Source organism: Brienomyrus brachyistius, chromosome 19 (assembly GCF_023856365.1).
Source record: "Brienomyrus brachyistius isolate T26 chromosome 19, BBRACH_0.4, whole genome shotgun sequence".
In the NCBI taxonomy this organism is placed as follows: Eukaryota; Metazoa; Chordata; class Actinopteri; order Osteoglossiformes; family Mormyridae; genus Brienomyrus; species Brienomyrus brachyistius.
In genome coordinates this window covers 874,932-893,358 of record NC_064551.1, presented here as the reverse complement: position 1 = coordinate 893,358, position 18,427 = coordinate 874,932, and the positions used below count along the sequence as shown (strand labels likewise).

Genomic DNA, 18,427 nt, shown 5'->3' with positions numbered 1-18,427 from the left:
TCTATGTTTCCTGGGAACATAGAAGTCATTTTTAATTAGCCTACATTCCAGTGCAGAAATATACGCAAAGTGTAGAAATGTAATCAGTCTCCTTTCAAAATAAACGCATACAAATGAAAGTCACTGTTCGGTGTTTCGTTTAAATCCATGAATACACATACACAAGAAAAAAAACTCATTCTGACGAACAATTTTAACATCTAAAATATGCAGAAATCATTTCTATAATAAGACCTTTGAAATAAACACATAAATCACAAAAAAAAAAATCTCAAATCATTCTGAGCAGCAATTGTTGATGTACGGCGGCACTCAAAAGTAGCCTTGATCTTGGCCTCCACTGTGCTGTTCTGCTATTACCTGTGGGTGTCAAGTAAGGCAAACTAAATTGGAATCTAAAGTGATTTGAGTCCCCGGCGACCTTGAACAAGAGAAGCGGTTAGAAGACGGAGGGGTGAATGGATGATCTGAATAAGACCGGCACGACAGGGCACACAGTGGGCAATAACAGCGCCTTTCATTTTCCAGAACAAGAAGGTACCAATTATTCTGGGCATTTTACCGTAACACTTGAGCAATTGCGCTTTCCCACCATTTGTGTCCTCTACCACCAATAGAGGGCGCCGTACAACTTTTTCCACAAACAGTCAGTAACGGCAAATATCATTACTCACCGAAAGAATACGCAATTTAATAGCCAACAAGAATGGTTTTCCTAATTATTAACGTAGACATAACGCAACATATAAATCGCGTTGAACATAATAAGGGCTACACATTTTCAGCGGTTTAAACATATAGTATATATTATTAACGATTTAGTCAGCAGTAACGTAATCTACTCTTCGGTTTAATTTGAAACATACCAGTTAGCTTTTCTTGTAATTAATCACAACATAAACAGTGCTGCCGCCTGTTACATTTGCTGTTATTTATTAATAATTAGTCAGAGCGTCGAATGACTTAAAAAGTTTGTTTCCTTCCAACTCATCCAAGTGTTTAATTTCATGTAAAAATCACGAAACAGTTCTCATTATAAACGTAAATACAAGAAGCTTTTTTTTATATATATATTTCTCATTAGATATGTTGTATCTATCTCTATCATTTAATGCCGTAATGTAGTTTATTTGGCTATAATATGTGAATTGTCGCACATTACTATTCGGTCACTACAACATATTTAACATATTGCCCACTGAAATTTACACAATAAGTAGACTATACAGTATCATCATCATGAAAAGCAATAAAAACAAATAATAGTAGCAGTAGTAGTGGTAGGAGGAGGAATATTAATAATAATGATTGTTGTTGTTGTCGTTTTCATTATTATTGCTGATGTTGTTGTTTGTACCGGCATTAGACGACCTCCGGTGAGCCATCGCAGTAAATGGTTAACAGAACGTTACTTTCCATCCCAAATCCGTGCCTAGCATGAGACACGGATGCGGTGACGTCAGGACTAAAACAGAGAGCCGGACTAGCCGTTTCACACGCGCAATGGTCTGCCGGAGTACCCGCTCTTTGCTTGGACATTTCCTGACAGTAGCTTCGTGGTAAATTTCTCGAGTCGGTATCGCCTCGCCTGTCACATTACGCTTCCTAGAAAACAACTCTAGTCTAGCATGTCGGGTCCCAGCGAAGAGCCAGGTCCGGTAGGAAAGCGCTTTCGTGAGGAGTTGGAGAAGACCGCTCACTTTGGGACTACCGTGGCTGGGCTCGGCGATTCGGGAGTCAGACATCTGGATAAAAGCTGGGAGGGTACCACCGATCAGAAGCGACTTCTCCATCAATCGGAGAAGAAGCAGTACCCCCCTGTTACCATGGAAACTGCATCTACAGGTAAAAATTGGCTCTTGAGACACGCCGCACGGTCGGTTCCGGATTCTCCATGTTGACAGGGAAATAACTCAGATCTAGCAAGGAACAACTTTTTAGCGCGGATCTGAAGCTGGCTAGGCAAACTGAACTCGGTCCTCAAAGCAACTGTGCAAGCAGACATCCTGTATGAGATCGTGTGTGTTTTGGTTGGCCATGTGTTAAGTCCGTGTTAATTATCCATCTGTCTATTCATCCATTCATTCATTCAATCATCTGTCTATCCGTTCATTCGTTTGTTTGTTTGTTGCACAGATCACTGCAAACATGCTTCCTTGCATGGTTTGACTCTCTCATCACACCGCGTCTTTGAGGGGTTTACAGTGAAACTTACAAAAGAATCCTTCATGTTTTAACCGAAAAACTTCATCAGTTGTAATGAACATGTCATCATTTTTATTTTCAAAGTATGCGTTCTGGAGGGGGGGCTATTAAAAAGTATCTGTGCCTCAAGAGATTTCAGCGTTATTTCCTTCAGAGTTGAACACAAACACTGTTTCTTTGTTTGTTTGTTCATTTACACTTTTGCTATACTGCCGTGAAGCAAATGAAAAAAGGAGTCTTGGTTTTAATGGGATATTTGCTCGAAAGGTGTTACAGTTATCAGTGAGTGCAATTTTGAAAAATGAGTTTAATAGGACAACTATTTTTATAGAGTCAGGAGAAGGAGCATTAATGAGTTTCTCTGGCGAGTATCTGGGCCGACTGCAGACCTGCTCACAGCTGGGCGCAGAAAGAGAGTGACACTCAGATACTGTGCTATTTTCATCACGACCAGAATGTGAGGAAGAAAGTTAGTGTAAGGTGAAAAAGTCATGTGTAGCTGGAGTGTGGTGGTAGTGGGGGTGATGTTTTTGGGCGGGGTTCACAGCCAGGACATTTCAAAGCTGTCTCTCCTTGGTGATTGGTCTCAGGGATCCGTGGGGCAGGACTGAGTGACCCTGTGACTTTCGCGAGAGGGTCGGGAGTCCGAGGCTTCCCCAGCTGGCTGCTGTCTCTCCTCCACCTGTGCAGTGCCTGTGCAGTGCGGCAGTGTTCAGCTGACTTTGTCTTACAGAGCATGCAGTCTCCAGTCTCTCTGCATGGACAAGCAGGTCCTTTTGACATCGACATTTCCGCCGATGTCTTGGCCACTGCTTGCTGCCTACGGTGAGATGCGGGCCCTGCGAGGGAGCAAGGCAGAACTTGGAATTGCTCAGCCTTAAAGAAGGTGATGTTTGTGCAGACCGGCCTGTTGAATATTCTTGGTTGACTTACCTTGGCTGCTTCTCGTGGTGTGACTGGGAAGGTGAGAGACCTTGTACACGTGTCACACTTGTATAAACACGAAGGGCCGGGTTGATGTTTTGTCCCATGGATCAGTCGAGAGCTTCGCCCTGTGGAGCTGCCTCTCAGATTTCATCCATGTCTCTGCTGGCCTGGCAGGCCTCTCCCTCTAAAGCTGGTCACTTGCTTTGTCAGCATTTTACTGCAGTCTTACTGCTTCAGCTAAGAGCAGCGCAGCTGAAAAAGGTCAGTCAAACAGCTGAGGAGACAGTATTAAATTCATCACAAACCATTATAAAGGCTAATTAGTTGATCTGATTCTGGGTGTGTGACTGGAAGCTTGCGTGTGCAGGTGTGTGTGCAGGTGCGTGTGCAGGTGCCTGTGCAGGTGTGTGTGCAGGTGCGTGTGCAGGTGCATATTTAGGTGCGTGTGCAGGTGCCTGTGCAGGTGTGTGTGCAGGTGCATATCTAGGTGCGTGTGCAGACATGCGTGTAGGAGTGTGCAGGAATAGCGGTCCTATGCGTTTGTAGTGACTTTTTTTAACATAGAAGAGAGGATCTTAGAGTACCTGCAGAGACACTGTGAATGAAGTTCAGTTTGCTGTGCAGTAGAGTCTGTCGTTTCTGCCTGTGTGTGTAAAGACTGGCCTGTCTGTTGACGGTGTTGTCGATATCTGCATGCAACTTTTCTTTGAGAGCCTCCAATGTAACAGATGCCGGCTTTCACAAATGTAAAGACCATTTTAAATCCGTGTTGGTGAATGATGTTCTTTATAGAAACTAGGCTTAGTAAGTTAAGGAAGTTCCACACAGGTCTGTTATAACGACAAACATAAAAGTCTTTATTATGTAGGACTGACAGGGAGTGTCTGTGATGATGCGACAGAAAGGTCCCATTCTGACTGGAGCCTCTCAGTCAGCAGTCTGCAGGTCTGCAGTCCCATAACGGCACTGACCGCCCGCTGCCGGCTGTACTGAGCACCACAGTGGCACTGCACTGTTTCTCTACTTGTGCTGCCATGGAAATGGCCTGTGGTCTTTGGGGAGGGGTGCCGGTGGGAGGGTGCGGTTTGGGGAGGGGGTGCCGGTTTGTGGGCCCAGTCCCTTTCTGCATAATTTAAACCATGTTTCTTGCTTTACGGTTTATATAACATTCCAAGTGAAACATATTTCTGCTCTTGAATAAGAAGAATTAGCATGAATCACCAAGCGAAATGACTACTTAGTAAAGTGCAGTTCGGAGGCCCCAGCTCCGCATAGCGGAGGCTGTGTCTTTATGCGTGGTGTTGCGCTGCTGTCACCTGCAGCCGTATGTGAGAGGGGAAGAGCTGCCCACGCCTCGGGCTTTGGGGAGCGGGGAGCGGGCGCACCGGCGCCGGGGAGGCGGCCGTAATGAGCTCTCCATGGGGCTCGCTGCGGGCTCCACGTGGGGTTATGTAACGAGAGAGCTAGCAGTGCTCACTTGAGCTCTGGAGCAAAGCCATTCACAAGGGGGTGGATTTGGGGGGGGTTGAGTGAGCCTCAAATTTACAAGGATTTACTCGTCGGACATGAAGACGTCAGACCCCGTTAGGTTTCAGTTTATCTGCTTCAGAGGTCAGATTCGCACCTTTAAGATCAGCTTCGGGGGGGCAGGGGAAGCCATTGGAGCCACATGACACTGTCAGAGAGGAGAGAGGAAGCTGACAGCCCTCATGCTGTAAGAGCAGCCGCTGCAAAGGCTTCTGTCATCACTCTTGCTGTTACACTGTATGGGTAATAGCATGTGGACATCCCTATTGCTTATAGCAATGTTTCCTTTCCATTCCACATCTTTGCTCCCTCCCAGCACCTGGTGGGGTAAAAATGTGGACTGTCTGGGGGTCCACGAGCGCCAGATTGGGAAACGCTGGCTTAGAGGACCTGGCTAATTAAGCTGCAGCCATTCCTGACACAAATAACTAATTACTGTTTAGCCTCCAGCACCAAACACTGACAGCAGGCTGACTGGTCATATATAAGAGGTTAGTGAGTTGCCTCTTGGAACCATCATGGGATGGTCAGCCTCAAGTAAAGTGATTGTGAAGTAGAAACATCTGGGAACAGGTTCAGTGCTGAGTGGTAGGACACACAAGTTTACAGGAAGGGACCTGATCACCCAACATCAGTACTCAACCACCTAAAGGAAAGTAGCAGTTATTATAGCATCAAAGAGTGAGCCAACTCCACATGAAAAGCCGTGGTTTCAGAGTGAGTTTTTGGACAGTCTGCTGTGCACATGTGTTTGGCCACATAGTGTAGCTCAGGTAAAGATGAAAAGACTGAGTGGGAGAAAGGCCGTAGTGCGCTTGTGTAACGCTGTGACATGACGTGATTTGGTGCCAGTCTGTCACTGCCTCTGCGACATGGTGAGATTCAGGGTTGGTCTCTCACTGTCCCAGTGACATGGCATGATTTGGGGTGATTTTCATCCATCCATTTTCAAAACTGCTTATCCTACTGGGTCGCGGGGGGCCCGGAGCCTATCCCGGAAGCAATGGGCATGAGGCAGGGAACAACCCAGGATGGGGGGCCAGCCCATCGCAGGGCACACTCACACACCATTCACTCTCACATGCATTCCTACGGGCAATTTAGCAACTCCAATTAGCCTCAGCATGTTTTTGGACTGTGGGGGGAAACCGGAGTCCCCGGAGGAAACCCCACGTCAACATGGGGAGAACATGCAAACTCCACACACATGTGACCCAGGCGGAGACTCGAACCCGGATCCCAGAGGTGTGAGGCAACAGTGCTAACCACTGCACCACCATGCCGCCCCAGGTGATTTTCAATTTAGAAATATCCGTTAAGGAGCATTAAGTGTGTTTTTAAAACGTAAATGATCCTGGTTGTTTGTCCGCATAGCTGTTTCCTCGGGGGCAGGAAAGTGGGGCAGACTCTTCTTCCCTGGGTATCCTTGAAGAGAAGGAGGCACAGGATGTGCTTCTGAATAGAGTATGTCTTCATAAAACATCTAAGAGGGCAGAGTCTGACCTGCTAACAGCAGTAATAGTCTGATCGTTCTGTTCATCCAAAACTTACAGATCAATGCACCAATTTCAGCGTACATGGCAGGTGAGTCTGTGGGTTATGACTCCGCCCATGATCATAAGGAATCCACTTCTAACTAACCCTTGAGCGATACCTTTCTTTCAGGTGTCATCTACACTGCTGATCTCTGTACACGCTTTCCTTCCAGTGTAACACACACTGGTGATCTCTGTGCATGCTCTCTTTCCAGTGTAATGCGCACTGGTGCTCTCTGTGCATGCTCTTTCCAGTGTAATGCACACTGGTGATCTCTGTGCATGCTCTCTTTCCAGTATAATGCACACTGGTGCTCTCTGTGCATGCTCTCCTTTCAGTGTAATGCGCACTGGTGCTCTCTGTGCATGCTCTCTTTCCAGTGTAATGCACACTGGTGCTCTCTGTGCATGCTCTCCTTTCAGTGTAATGCGCACTGGTGCTCTCTGTGCATGCTCTCCTTTCAGTGTAATGCGCACTGGTGCTCTCTGTGCATGCTCTCTTTCCAGTGTAATGCACACTGGTGCTCTCTGTGCATGCTCTCTTTCCAGTGTAATGCACACTGGTGCTCTCTGTGCATGCTCTCCTTCCAGTATCTCTGTCCATGCTCTCCTTCGAGTGTCACATACACATACAAACCTTTCCCTCACTTATTCTGTGTCTGGGCCCAAGAGGCCTCTTCTTTTGAGGTGACGGGTCCTGTTGGCTGTATGCTGCAGCACAATGGGCTTGGAATCCCCCACTCGCCCCTACGCCCGCCTCCCCCAATGCGTCAGGCTGTGCCCGCATGTTCCGTTAGTGCTGGAGGTCAGAAGAGGACCTGCATAAGACCTTCTTTGTTGCCCATGGAGTATGGTGTCGGGTACAATGAGAGGCCAACTGTGGTGCGGTGTCCCAGCTCCGGGCACCGCATGCGCTTTGCCAAAGGGTTAAGGCAAGTGCTGCTAATTCAGCAGTTTGTACCAGAGCTTTTTTTGGCCAGAAAATGGGTCATTGCACTATTAATTGTTGGTATGTAAAGAGTTCTGATTGGATGGGGGGCTACCTGTGCCTCCCCCAGGTGAAAATGAGATCTGAACATCAGAGAAGAGTGCAGAGGTTGGAGATCAGCAGTGGATGGGGATCAGCAGTAGGTGGGGATCAGCAGTAGGTGGGGATCAGCAGTGGGTGGGGATCAGCAGTAGGTGGTGATCAGTAGTAGGTGGGGATCAGCAATAGGTGGGGATCAGCAGTGATGGATGTGTGTGATGCAGCTCTTAACACGGCTCTTGCAGAAACATTTTGTTTTTATGTTATCCAGGCCATTATTGTATTATCATTCAAAGCCAAGAACTACGGTTATTTAGTTTGTTTTTAGCGTACCACCCATGTTGCCTCCAGCTTCAGCCATGTCCCAGGGATGGGCTGATAGTACTTAGGCTGGACAAGACATGGAAAGTCTCGTGGGGAAATCAGGCTAATTAATGAATTCCACACAGGGAAACGGGAGCAGCCGCGTCTCCCTCTGACGTCCATTTTCCTCCTTGGGATGCATGCCTGCTGTCGCTCCCTCTGCACGTGTCTCTCCGTGTCAGCATCTGCCCCCCCCCCCCAGTTCTTGGCCCATGTCATACTCACCCTGTACTTAGTGCGGCTCATACAATCGGCAGGGCGCCAAGCTCCACGATCTGTGTAGCTTTGACCCTCACTTGGCCAACATTGAGCCCGGCTTTCTGTCCTTAGGATCAAACAGCCTCGTGTCACAGCTCTGTCTGCCTGTCATCTCTCGCCACCTTTTTCCACAGTTCTGCCCACCAAGGCCTGAAGATCTATTGCCCTTCAGTGCCCCCCCTCCAATTAGCACTATGCTAATTTCCTGTAGAGTAACCTGGAGTCATTAACAGGAGGACGTTAGTGAGGTTTGAAACTGTGCCCGCCGATGTGCTGTGAGGGCCAACCCCTGTGCGAAAACGCAGGAAAACCGGTGAGCGTGCATATTAAAGCAGCGCAGGGTTACGGCGCGCTTCGATATGTTAGCAAGGAAACTGTAGACGTACACATTCTCAGATACACAGACACACACACACACACACTATTCAGATGAGTAACGGGGTTATGTACTGTCACGGACAGTTCATGCTGAGCTGTGAATGTGGGCCCCCTCCTTAGCGATGCCATCAGACATGAAATACCTTCCCAGCTTTGCGGCCTGCTCTCGGAACTCTGCCTTCTTCCCTGATGTGGACTTCGTCTTTCCGCCTCTTGCCTCTGAGTAGCCACGGCGACCCGCTTGCCAGCCTCTCGGGCTGAGAGTGCTGATCTGCGACTAAACGACCACGGCAGTGTGTGCCGACTGGATGGACACCGACCCTGCCGGGGATCACTAATTTTGTCTTATGTTCCACACAGTGAACTCCCACTGGTCTGTGACCTTTCACCCTTCAGCTCCCCCTGGAGTCCATGAGAGTGTAGAAAGTTCAGTCTGTGCCGTGTGAAGCTACCAAGCCGTCCTCATGCCCTTCATAGAGATGCATGACCTAAGTCACGGTGAAGCTTCTTCTGAGTGACTAATTCCTGTGAACAAATCATGAACTCAGCTCCTATCCCCTCTACCCTATCAGAAGGCTGTGGCAATGCATCATGGGTACTTTCAGCCTGATGGAAAGGGCCCATAGCCTATTCCGCTGCGGGATGGTAAAAATACCCTTTTCCCAGATGGTCTCTGAGTGAGATGTAGGACAGCGGCGTTCGGGACCCACAGTGGATTTAATACCTCCATGCTGACACAAAGCCTCTTTAATGCTCACTGTTAGTTGGCTCTTATATGTTACTGAGCAATTATTCCTCCCCACTTATCTCCTCTAGAGCAATTTGCAGACATCGTATATTAGGCAGAGCCCGCGTAAGCAGTACGCCATGGAATGTTCCAGACGAGTTAAGAGCTTTCTGTATTGATTGGGGAAGTACACCCCTTCTGCAGTGTGCAGTGAGCGAGCTGAGGACCCAGTGGCTCGGAGGCCTCTGCTCAGCTTTCCTGTCAAGCGCGAATCTCTGCCATGGCGTCATCATCCAGGGGACCACAGGGGGGCACTCCACTGCCTCCGGCCCAGACCAATTAACCTCGGCACCCCTCACCCCTCCGCCTCCTCCTCCATGTGGCCTTGATTCCATTCTTTTTATTCCCATTTCCCTCATTTCTCTTCTCTCATTTCGACGGTGGTCAGGGAATGTGGTCTTTGCCCAGTTCATGGAATGGTCCCCATTATGAAAGTGCAGCCAGAGTGCGATGGGTTTGAGAGTTTAGGTGGGGGGCAGGCTTTCGGGAATACCCTGTCTGCTGTGCTCTCTCGGGAATACCCTGTCTGCTGTGCTCTCTCGGGAATACCCTGTCTGCTGTGCTCTCTAGCAGCAGGGTCTTAGTGCTCAGTCTTGTGGGTTTGGACTCGTGGTCGGTGATGTTCTGTTTGATCAAATCCCCTTCCTACCTTTCTCCGTCACAGATAATCCTCTGCGTGTAGCTTGCGTTGCTGTGTTTCCCATCTCCTGATTCCCAGGCATCCTTGATGTGTCTCACTTTCAGCAGGAGGTCCAGTGAGGACATCCCCCAAAACCGAGAGTGACCTTTTTACCTCCTCTTTCTCAGACCAGAGCTACTCCTTCCAGCAGGAGGTGTCCCATCTCTCGGGCGGGGTGAAGCGTGAGGAGCAGAAGACTAGTCCGCTGGGCGACCGAATCGCTGGCCTGGAATCGCATGGCATGTTTAGCATTGACTCGGGCATTGAGATGACCCCCAGCGACCCCATCGACGTTGCCCGGGATCTCCTGGAGTCGGGCAAGACGGAGGCTTACAACTACATGGACATCAGCTGCCGGAAGGATCCGCTGGTGGGCCAGCCACTGGTCCTGGATGACTGGGAGCGGGTCAGCGCCGCCACCTCCAACATCCTGCAGGACAAGGACTCCTATGGAAGGGACCTAGCGAAGAGCCCGGTTGCCCCAGATACCACCGGCCCCACCCCCACGATGGAGGCCCTTGCAGCCGGAATCACACAGCAGCGCCGCCCTCTGCTGTCAGAGCGGGAGAGCATCCTCAGTGTGGGTGTGATGGGCGTGCCGACCGTCACCCTGTCAGAGCCGGAAGAGGACAGCCATGGCTCATCCACGCCCCCTACAGGTGAATGGCCACAGACCTTTCTGTGATGTTCCCTCCTACAACACAGAGCGAATTTAAATATAGGCCATGAATATCATTGTACAGAGCAAAACAGGCAGCATGTCACTCAGCACAGCACATGTCATTGACTGGGCAAGTGGCAATAACAATAAAGCAATAAGAGTAACAGCGACAGGAATAAGGAACAATAATGAACCAGAAAACGGGGAGAGAAACAATGGCAAGAAGCAAGGAGAGTAACAGTGACAGGAAGTAGGGAGAGTAACAGTGACAGGGAGCAGGGAGAGTAACAGTGACAGGAAGAAGGGAGAGTAACAGGGAGCAGGGAGAGTAACAGTGACAGGAAGAAGGGAGAGTAACAGTGACAGGGAGCAGGGAGAGTAACAGGGATAAGGGAGAGTAACAGTGACAGGAAGAAGGGAGAGTAACAGCGACAGGGAGCAGGGAGAGTAACAGGGAGAAGGGAGAGTAACAGTGAAAGGAAGAAGGGAGAGTAACAGGGACAGGGAGCAGGGAGAGTAACAGTGACAGGAAGAAGGGAGAGTAACAGTGAGAAGAAGAAGGGAGAGTAAGAGTGACAGGAAGAAGGGAGAGTAACAGCGACAGGAAGCAGGAAGAGTAACAGTGACAAGAAGAAGGGAGAGTAACAGTGACAGGAAGCAGGGAGAGTAACAGTGAGAAGAAGAAGGGAGAGACAGTGACAGGAAACAGGGAGCGTAACAGTGACAGGAAGCAGGGAGAGTAACAGTGATAGGGAGCAGGGAGAGTAACAGTCACAGGAAGCAGGGTGAGGAATAAGAAAAAATAATGAACAGGAAAAGAAAGCAAGTAACCTGTATAAAAATAATAAAAAGGACAAGGGGGGTGTAACAGTCGGAAAGCAAGGAGAGTAACAGTGACAGAATGTATGGACAGTGGGATTTTCAATGGGTAACATGCTTGGGATTTGAACCCCCCCTCTGTTGTCTCTGTCTGGGGTTTCCAGTGGGTAGCATTCTTGGGGTTTGAATCCTGCCGTTGTTGCTGTGTGTGTGTGTGTGTGGGGGGGGGGGTTGCAATGGGCTCACAGTAACGTGGGTCACATGCCCCCCCCCCCCCCCCCCGGCATGCTGGTGCTCACTCTGGCTCACCATTACCTCTTCCTGTTACTCTTTTACCAATTCCTGATCTGCTGCCTCTTCCTTTTTCTCATTCCTCTTCTTCTGCCTCTTTTTCCCTTTCCTCTTCCCCTTTATCCTTTTCCCCTTTCCCTTCCTCTTCTTCTGCCTCTTTTTCCCTTTCCTCTTCCCCTTTATCCTTTTCCCCTTTCCCTTCCTCTTCTTCTGCCTCTTTTTCCCTTTCCTCTTCCCCTTTATCCTTTTCCCCTTTCCCTTCCTCTTCTTCTGCCTCTTTTTCCCTTTCCTCTTCCCCTTTATCCTTTTCCCCTTTCCCTTCCTCTTCTTCTGCCTCTTTTTCCCTTTCCTCTTCCCCTTTATCCTTTTCCCCTTTCCCTTCCTCTTCTTCTGCCTCTTTTTCCCTTTCCTCTTCCCCTTTATCCTTTTCCCCTTTCCCTTCCTCTTCTTCTGCCTCTTTTTCCCTTTCCTCTTCCCCTTTATCCTTTTCCCCTTTCCCTTCCTCTTCTTCTGCCTCTTTTTCCCTTTCCTCTTCCCCTTTATCCTTTTCCCCTTTCCCTTCCTCTTCTTCTGCCTCTTCTTCCCTTTCCTCTTCCCCTTTATCCTTTTCCCCTTTCCCTTCCTCTTCTTCTGCCTCTTTTTCCCTTTCCTCTTCCCCTTTATCCTTTTCCCCTTTCCCTTCCTCTTCTTCTGCCTCTTTTTCCCTTTCCTCTTCCCCTTTATCCTTTTCCCCTTTCCCTTCCTCTTCTTCTGCCTCTTTTTCCCTTTCCTCTTCCCCTTTATCCTTTTCCCCTTTCCCTTCCTCTTCTTCTGCCTCTTCTTCCCTTTCCTCTTCCCCTTTATCCTTTTCCCCTTTCCCTTCCTCTTCTTCTGCCTCTTTTTCCCTTTCCTCTTCCCCTTTATCCTTTTCCCCTTTCCCTTCCTCTTCTTCTGCCTCTTTTTCCCTTTCCTCTTCCCCTTTATCCTTTTCCCCTTTCCCTTCCTCTTCTTCCTTCATTCCTTTCTCTCTCCTTGTAGAGGAGGCAGACTCTCCCTTGGATCTCGAGCTGCAGGCCAGTGAGGAAAGTCCCCTGCCGAGCAGCACCCCTACACAGCCAGACTCTCTGGACCAGGAGGACAGCAGCATAGAGTCAGGCGACTCTGAGATCGAGCTGGTGTTGGAGGAGCCGCCCCCCCCTCGCCAAGGGCCGGCCAGCGCCCCGCACCCTAGCCCCGCCCCTGCAGGAGCCCCAAGCCCTGCTCCCCCCCCACCTCCCATCCAGTACAGCATCCTTCGGGAGGAGAGGGAGGCAGAGCTGGACAGCGAGCTGATCCTGGAGCCCTGTGATGAGAGTCCCATTAAGCAGCGTGTGGCCCCCCGCCCCCCCCCTGAAAAAGCCCAGCCCAGACGGGCTGCCTCGCCTCCATCTCCCATCTCCGCACATAAACCAGCCCCTCCTGACTCCTCCGCTGCTCCCACCCCAAATGTGGGCCATGTCACTGCTATCCGAAGAGAGGTGGTGGAGGCCACGCCTCCCGCCGCCACAGTAACCACGACAGTGCGAGTGGAGCAGCCCCCAGTGGAGGAAAAGGCCAGCAAGCAGAGGCGGAGCAGCCAGACCAGGACGGGCTCGGACAGGAGAGCCTCAGTGCCGGCCTTCTTACAGGGCCTGGATCGGGAGACAGGTGGGAGTGCCGAGCAAACAGCTACATAAACCCACATGCAGCACATATGCAGCTACACTGGCTATGCACAGTAACATGATCCTGTTTGCAACACACATGCACAGTCACACTTGTTATGCACAGCTGCTAACATTAGCATATCAGCCGCACCACGGGGGAGTCTGACCCATGGTGTGCAGCTGGTGTGCCCCCCCCCCCTTCACCCTATAAGAATAAAGTATGGATTTAAATCCCATACAGAAGGTATGAGCAGTGCTATAGGTAAGCAGAGACCCTGCCGAGCTGAACATGGGGGACCTTGGGGGCGGAGTCAGGAAAAGCCACACAGTGCTTCTCAGAACAAGCAGCTGCGGTTCATTGTGTCAGTCAGTCATCAGATGGCAACGAGGTCTGAGAACAACCAGAGCAGAAACCAAATGCCGCTTTTGCTCGAGCCAAAACTAGCTGTAGGGGATGCTGAGAAGGAGCTTCCCACTGGAAGCTGCGGACCTTCCCACTGGAAGCTGCGGACCTTCCCTATGGAAGCTGCGGACCTTCCCACTGGAAGCTGCGGACCTTCCCACTGGAAGCTGCGGACCTTCCCACCGCTGTTTTACTGTGTAGTACCTTAGGACATATTTTTTTGAGCATCCCTGAAGCTTAAGTGCTCTGTCTCTCTCTTGTTGTGGTAATTTTGACTGATTCTGCCTTTGCTTATATACACACTACTGTTCAAAAGTTTGGGGTCACATAGAACTTCCCTTGCTTTTGAAAAAAAAGCAAGTTTTTTTTTCCATTTAAATAACATCAGATTGATCAGAAATACTGTGTTGACATTGTTAATGTGGTAAATTGAATATTATGGCTGGAAATGGCTGTTTCTGAATGGAATATCTACATATGAACAGCATTAGTCCTGTGTTCCAGTGGAATGTTGTGTTTGCTAATGCAAGTTTATCATTAAAAGGTTAATTGATCTTTAGAAAACACTTTTGCAATTATGTTAGCACAGATGAAAATTGTTGTGCTGATTAAAGAAGCAATGAGACCGGCCTTCTCTGGACTAGCTGAATATCTGGAGCATCAGCAGTTGTGGGTTTGATTGCAAGCTCAAAATGGTCAGAAACACAGAACTTTCTCTCAGACTTGTCAGTCTATTCTTGTTATGAGAAATGAAGGCTATTCCATGCAGGAAGTGGTCAGCGCAGTCACCGGATCTCAGCTCCATTGAGCTGTTATGAGAGCAGCTTGACCGAATGGTCCGTTAGAAGTCCCCATGAAGCCAGTCCAAGCCGGGGAACATCCTTCCACTGAGGCACGGGTTGAAACCTTATCACATTACCTCAGCAAACAGGCATCTGGAATGGCGAAGGTCTACAAGGCTTTCAGACTCTGATGAAAGCAAAGTTTGAAGAACACAAATGATTATTTCTAACTTTTTTCAGTGGCTGTTTCCTATTTATTTAGCTATATCTCCTATTCACACTCATTTCATGTATGTTTTCATGGAAAACAAAGACATTTGTAAGTGACCCCAAACGTTTGAACGGTAGTGTATATATTTTTCTAATGTAACAGTACCTTTGGCATTTGTGATGCGTGTCACACACCCATCTTATGGGTGCTTTTCCTGCCCGATTGTCATCTATCTTCGTTTGACATGAATCTTTCTGCATGGACTCGCGTGCTATGAGCCCCCTGCTCCCTCATCGTCCTCCAGGCTCAGAGCTGCCTTTGCCTCCTGCGAGGTTGTGGTACCTGCGAGGTTGTGGTACCTGCGAGGTTGTGGAACCTGCGAGGTTGTGGTACCTGCGAGGATCCCCCTCCTCTGCGCTCCTGCAGCGTGCTGTGGGCGCTTTGTGCTGCGCTACGTTTGCCATCTCTTGACCTCTTTTCAGAGCGTTCCAGCTGGACGCTCTACTCAGTGGGCAGGTCGGCCCATCGTACGACTTCCCCATGAATTACGGAGGTGGATGTTTTCGCTTTTAGGTGTTTATGCGTGTTCTGATCTTTTTGACTGATATTAGCTCATGAGTGGCAAGCGGAGGGAAGTCGCTGAGAGTCAGGGCCACTGGTGCCACCTGGACTGGTATCGGTGGACCATATAGATGGTGCAATACTGAAGTTCCAGTAAGGTGCCAGTCTATCGGTGAAGTGTTTGTGTCACTAATCAGCATAGACATTCTGGTGGCCTGACATCTCCTCCTGAGAGCCTCCTGCCTCATGCCCTCTCCTTCCTGGAATAGTCTCACTCTACTGGGTAAGCGGTATGGGAAATGGATGCTATTTTTAGCATCTAAGTGCTTTTGTATATATGAGCAATTCATACAGTTATGCCATTTTACAGCGTTTATACTGACTCAGATCGTATTAAGGTGGGTGGACTATAACGGTTAATATTATTCTTTATATTCTACAAAGTGTTTGTGCTGCATCTTCATGATTAATCAAAAACGTAATGACCATTTATGAACAATTAGTACAATTAATAAGTGAAATATGTAGTGTTGTAGGAGCTTAATGGTAAGTGTAAGTTACTGTGTGCATTATTCTCAGAGTTCATCATTTACAGAATTCCTGTTACCTTAAGGCAAAGTCCAGTTCTAATGTATTTTACTGTGAAATTCACGAGGATTCAGACTGCATTCATTTCGAAAAATTCAGCGGGCACACGGTGAGATATATGAAGGGAAGGACAGAGAAACATAAATAGATTATTCCGACTGAAACACTGGTTTAATGGATCGCCATGTAGCAAGATAACATTGCATCTGTAGGGCTCAGTTATTTGGTTGGTATTTGCTGCCCTCTAGTGGTAGAATGTTGAAAGTACAGCTTGCCCGCACCTGCCCTTGCGTGAGTTACCTTGGAAAACTCATTAGCGGTAGCGTTGTCACAAAGAAGAGCGATAATTCCTGGATCAGCTACCTTTTTCTGGATGCCTGGTGAACGTGCTTAATGAGTCATTCAGGTCTGAAATGGCAGATTGTAAAAACACATTTTCACAGGCAATTTCTGCCATACAACTCAAGGCCCTGTAAGCACCATTTACAAAAAGCTGTTATTCTCATTCAGATTCCGGGCAGACAAGAGCCGCTCTTACTTTTTTATACTTTTTGTTGCTATTTATTTTGAAGACACAGCCAGCAATGCCACGGCGCTGGTGGGTGAAATCCGCTTTACCCACTTTGAAATTCTTGTGATGCATTTGAAGATCAGGGGCAGCAAAAGGCAGGCAGGTGATCCCATTTTGAGACGCAGGAGAGTCATGCAGTGTGATGCAGTGTATTGCAGGTCAGCCTGTGTCCCGGATTGCTGCTAAGCATGTGCTTCACTGGTAGGTATCTGAACCCGCTCTTCCTTTTGTTGCTGTGCTGCCACCATCCTCAGCTACTGATACTGATGCTGTGACTCAGCAGCCACTGTAAGTTTACTCCTGTTTTGTTGACCTGCTCCACACCTTCGGGGATATGTGATCTTTGAAGCCACCTGCCTTAAAAGGAGCAGAAGAAAAGGAGCGCAGGTTCTTCCCAGGCAGGTTCTTCCCAGGCAGGTTCTTCCCAGGCAGGTTCTCCCTAGGCAGGTTCTTCCCAGGCAGGTTCTCCCTAGGCAGGTTCTTTCCAGGCAGGTTCTTCCCAGGCAGGTTCTCCCTAGGCAGGTTCTTCCTAGGCAGGTTCTTCCCAGGCAGGTTCTCCCCAGGCAGGTTCTTCCCAGGCAGGCCTCAGCTTTCATTCACAAGCTCAGTCTGATACAGATATTTTCACGGCACGGTAGCTGCAAATGCGGGGATCGCCGTTTGATTCCCAGCTGGCATTCGGTGTCCTTGTGTGAGTAACGCTTAAAACATCGCCTGCTGGAACACAATCTCTTCTCTCAGCATGCAGTCTGAGGGTGCAGAGTGCTATGAAGCCAGTCTCTAGCGCAGCACTTGAGGCTGCTGACAAAGTACAGGGATGGACATCCATCCATCCATCAATCCATCCATCCATCAATCCATCCATCCATCAATCTATCCAAACTATATAACTTTCTGTGGGATCACAGGGATATTGATACCCAGTCCAGGAACCGTGAGGCACCCCAACCTCAAAGGCAACAAGCTCACCTCCAAGGCTCACCTCCAAGGCTCACCTCCAAGGCTCACCTCCAAGGCTCACCTAAACGCCCGCAAATCAAACACCAAGAGGCATCTCCGCAAAAAGCTCTATCACAGTATGATGCCGAATTCCACATTTGTTCCCACAATGTAATATAAACCTAAACACACACACACACTCACTCACACACACAGACACACACACACACACACACACACACACACACACACACACACACACACTCACTTCACGGGTATCTGAACTCCCTTCCCCCTGGAGGTATGAAGTTATAGTACCACCCATAAAAAACACATAAATATTATTTTTGAAATAATCAATCCGCAATGACAGAATCATGAATTTTCATTGAAGCTTTCCACTGGGTTCATTCCAGTAGTATTTTTAATATGTAGGTTACACAGGCACATTAGTTGAAGGGCGTTCTTCTTACAAACCACAGCTTCATGTTAGTAGTGCGTCACTGTGTTGTATCTGCTGGCCTTTCCCTTCACGTTAGCAGTGCGTCGCTCTGTTGTATCTGCTGGCCTTTCCCTTCACGTTAGCAGTGCGTCGCTGTGTTGTATCTGCTGGCCTTTCCCTTCATGTGCTTCCTGCTTTTGCTGTCATATCGGCTATCAAACCGAAAGAACTGGATGGAGCACTGAATGGCTGCTGTTTGGCTGCTGTTACTTACTCCGCAAGTAACACTTTGGTTTCTGTTCTGTTTCTATGACGATCCGGAGCCCCTGTGTGTGGTTTGCTGGGGTCTCCTCCTCGCTTTGTCCACTTCACTGTGTTTGGCTGCCTGTCTGAATGAGCGAGGCACCCAATTCCAGTGATTTGCAGGGAGAATCTTTGATCCTCCACCAAGCAAGAAGGATAAGGGGCAGCTGTTAATGGCTGAAAGGAGCTGGGGGTTGGTTCAGGCTCATCTGCAGCACCTCCACGGCCTGCACTGCTTCATGGTTCCAGTTTTAGGTGATGATTCAGTTCATGATTAATGGTTTGCTGCTTCAAAAGTTTAAAAAGGTGCACAGCAGAGGCTTCAGATACAGGAATGAGAGGAGCAGCAGGTTTTCCCTGCATTAGTACAATTTCTGGTGCATCTTTTGAGTGACTGTAGCTCGTGTGGGTGTGTGTGTACGCGTTTGTGTGCCGGTCCTGCTGTCAGGCTCCTGGGGAGTGGACCCCAGCCGCCAGGCCCGAGCGACCTCCCCTGTCTCCCAGAC

The 18,427-nt window shown here is 48.9% G+C and overlaps 1 protein-coding gene and 1 long non-coding RNA gene across 2 annotated transcripts in view; both read left to right on the top strand.

Annotated features, from left to right (window-relative positions):
- LOC125714442 (uncharacterized) overlaps positions 1-18,427 on the top strand; it is a 78,358-nt gene that overhangs the window by 29,318 nt on the left and 30,613 nt on the right. The window lies entirely within an intron of this gene.
- The window catches only part of rtn1b (reticulon 1b), a 30,157-nt gene continuing 13,201 nt past the window's right edge, over positions 1,472-18,427 (top strand). The window contains exons 1-3 of the mRNA XM_048985049.1: positions 1,472-1,845; positions 9,815-10,345; positions 12,475-13,122. Of these exons, the coding sequence (XP_048841006.1) occupies positions 1,629-1,845; positions 9,815-10,345; positions 12,475-13,122 (1,396 nt within the window). The 5' untranslated portion in view covers positions 1,472-1,628. The remainder of the gene's footprint in view (positions 1,846-9,814; positions 10,346-12,474; positions 13,123-18,427) is intronic.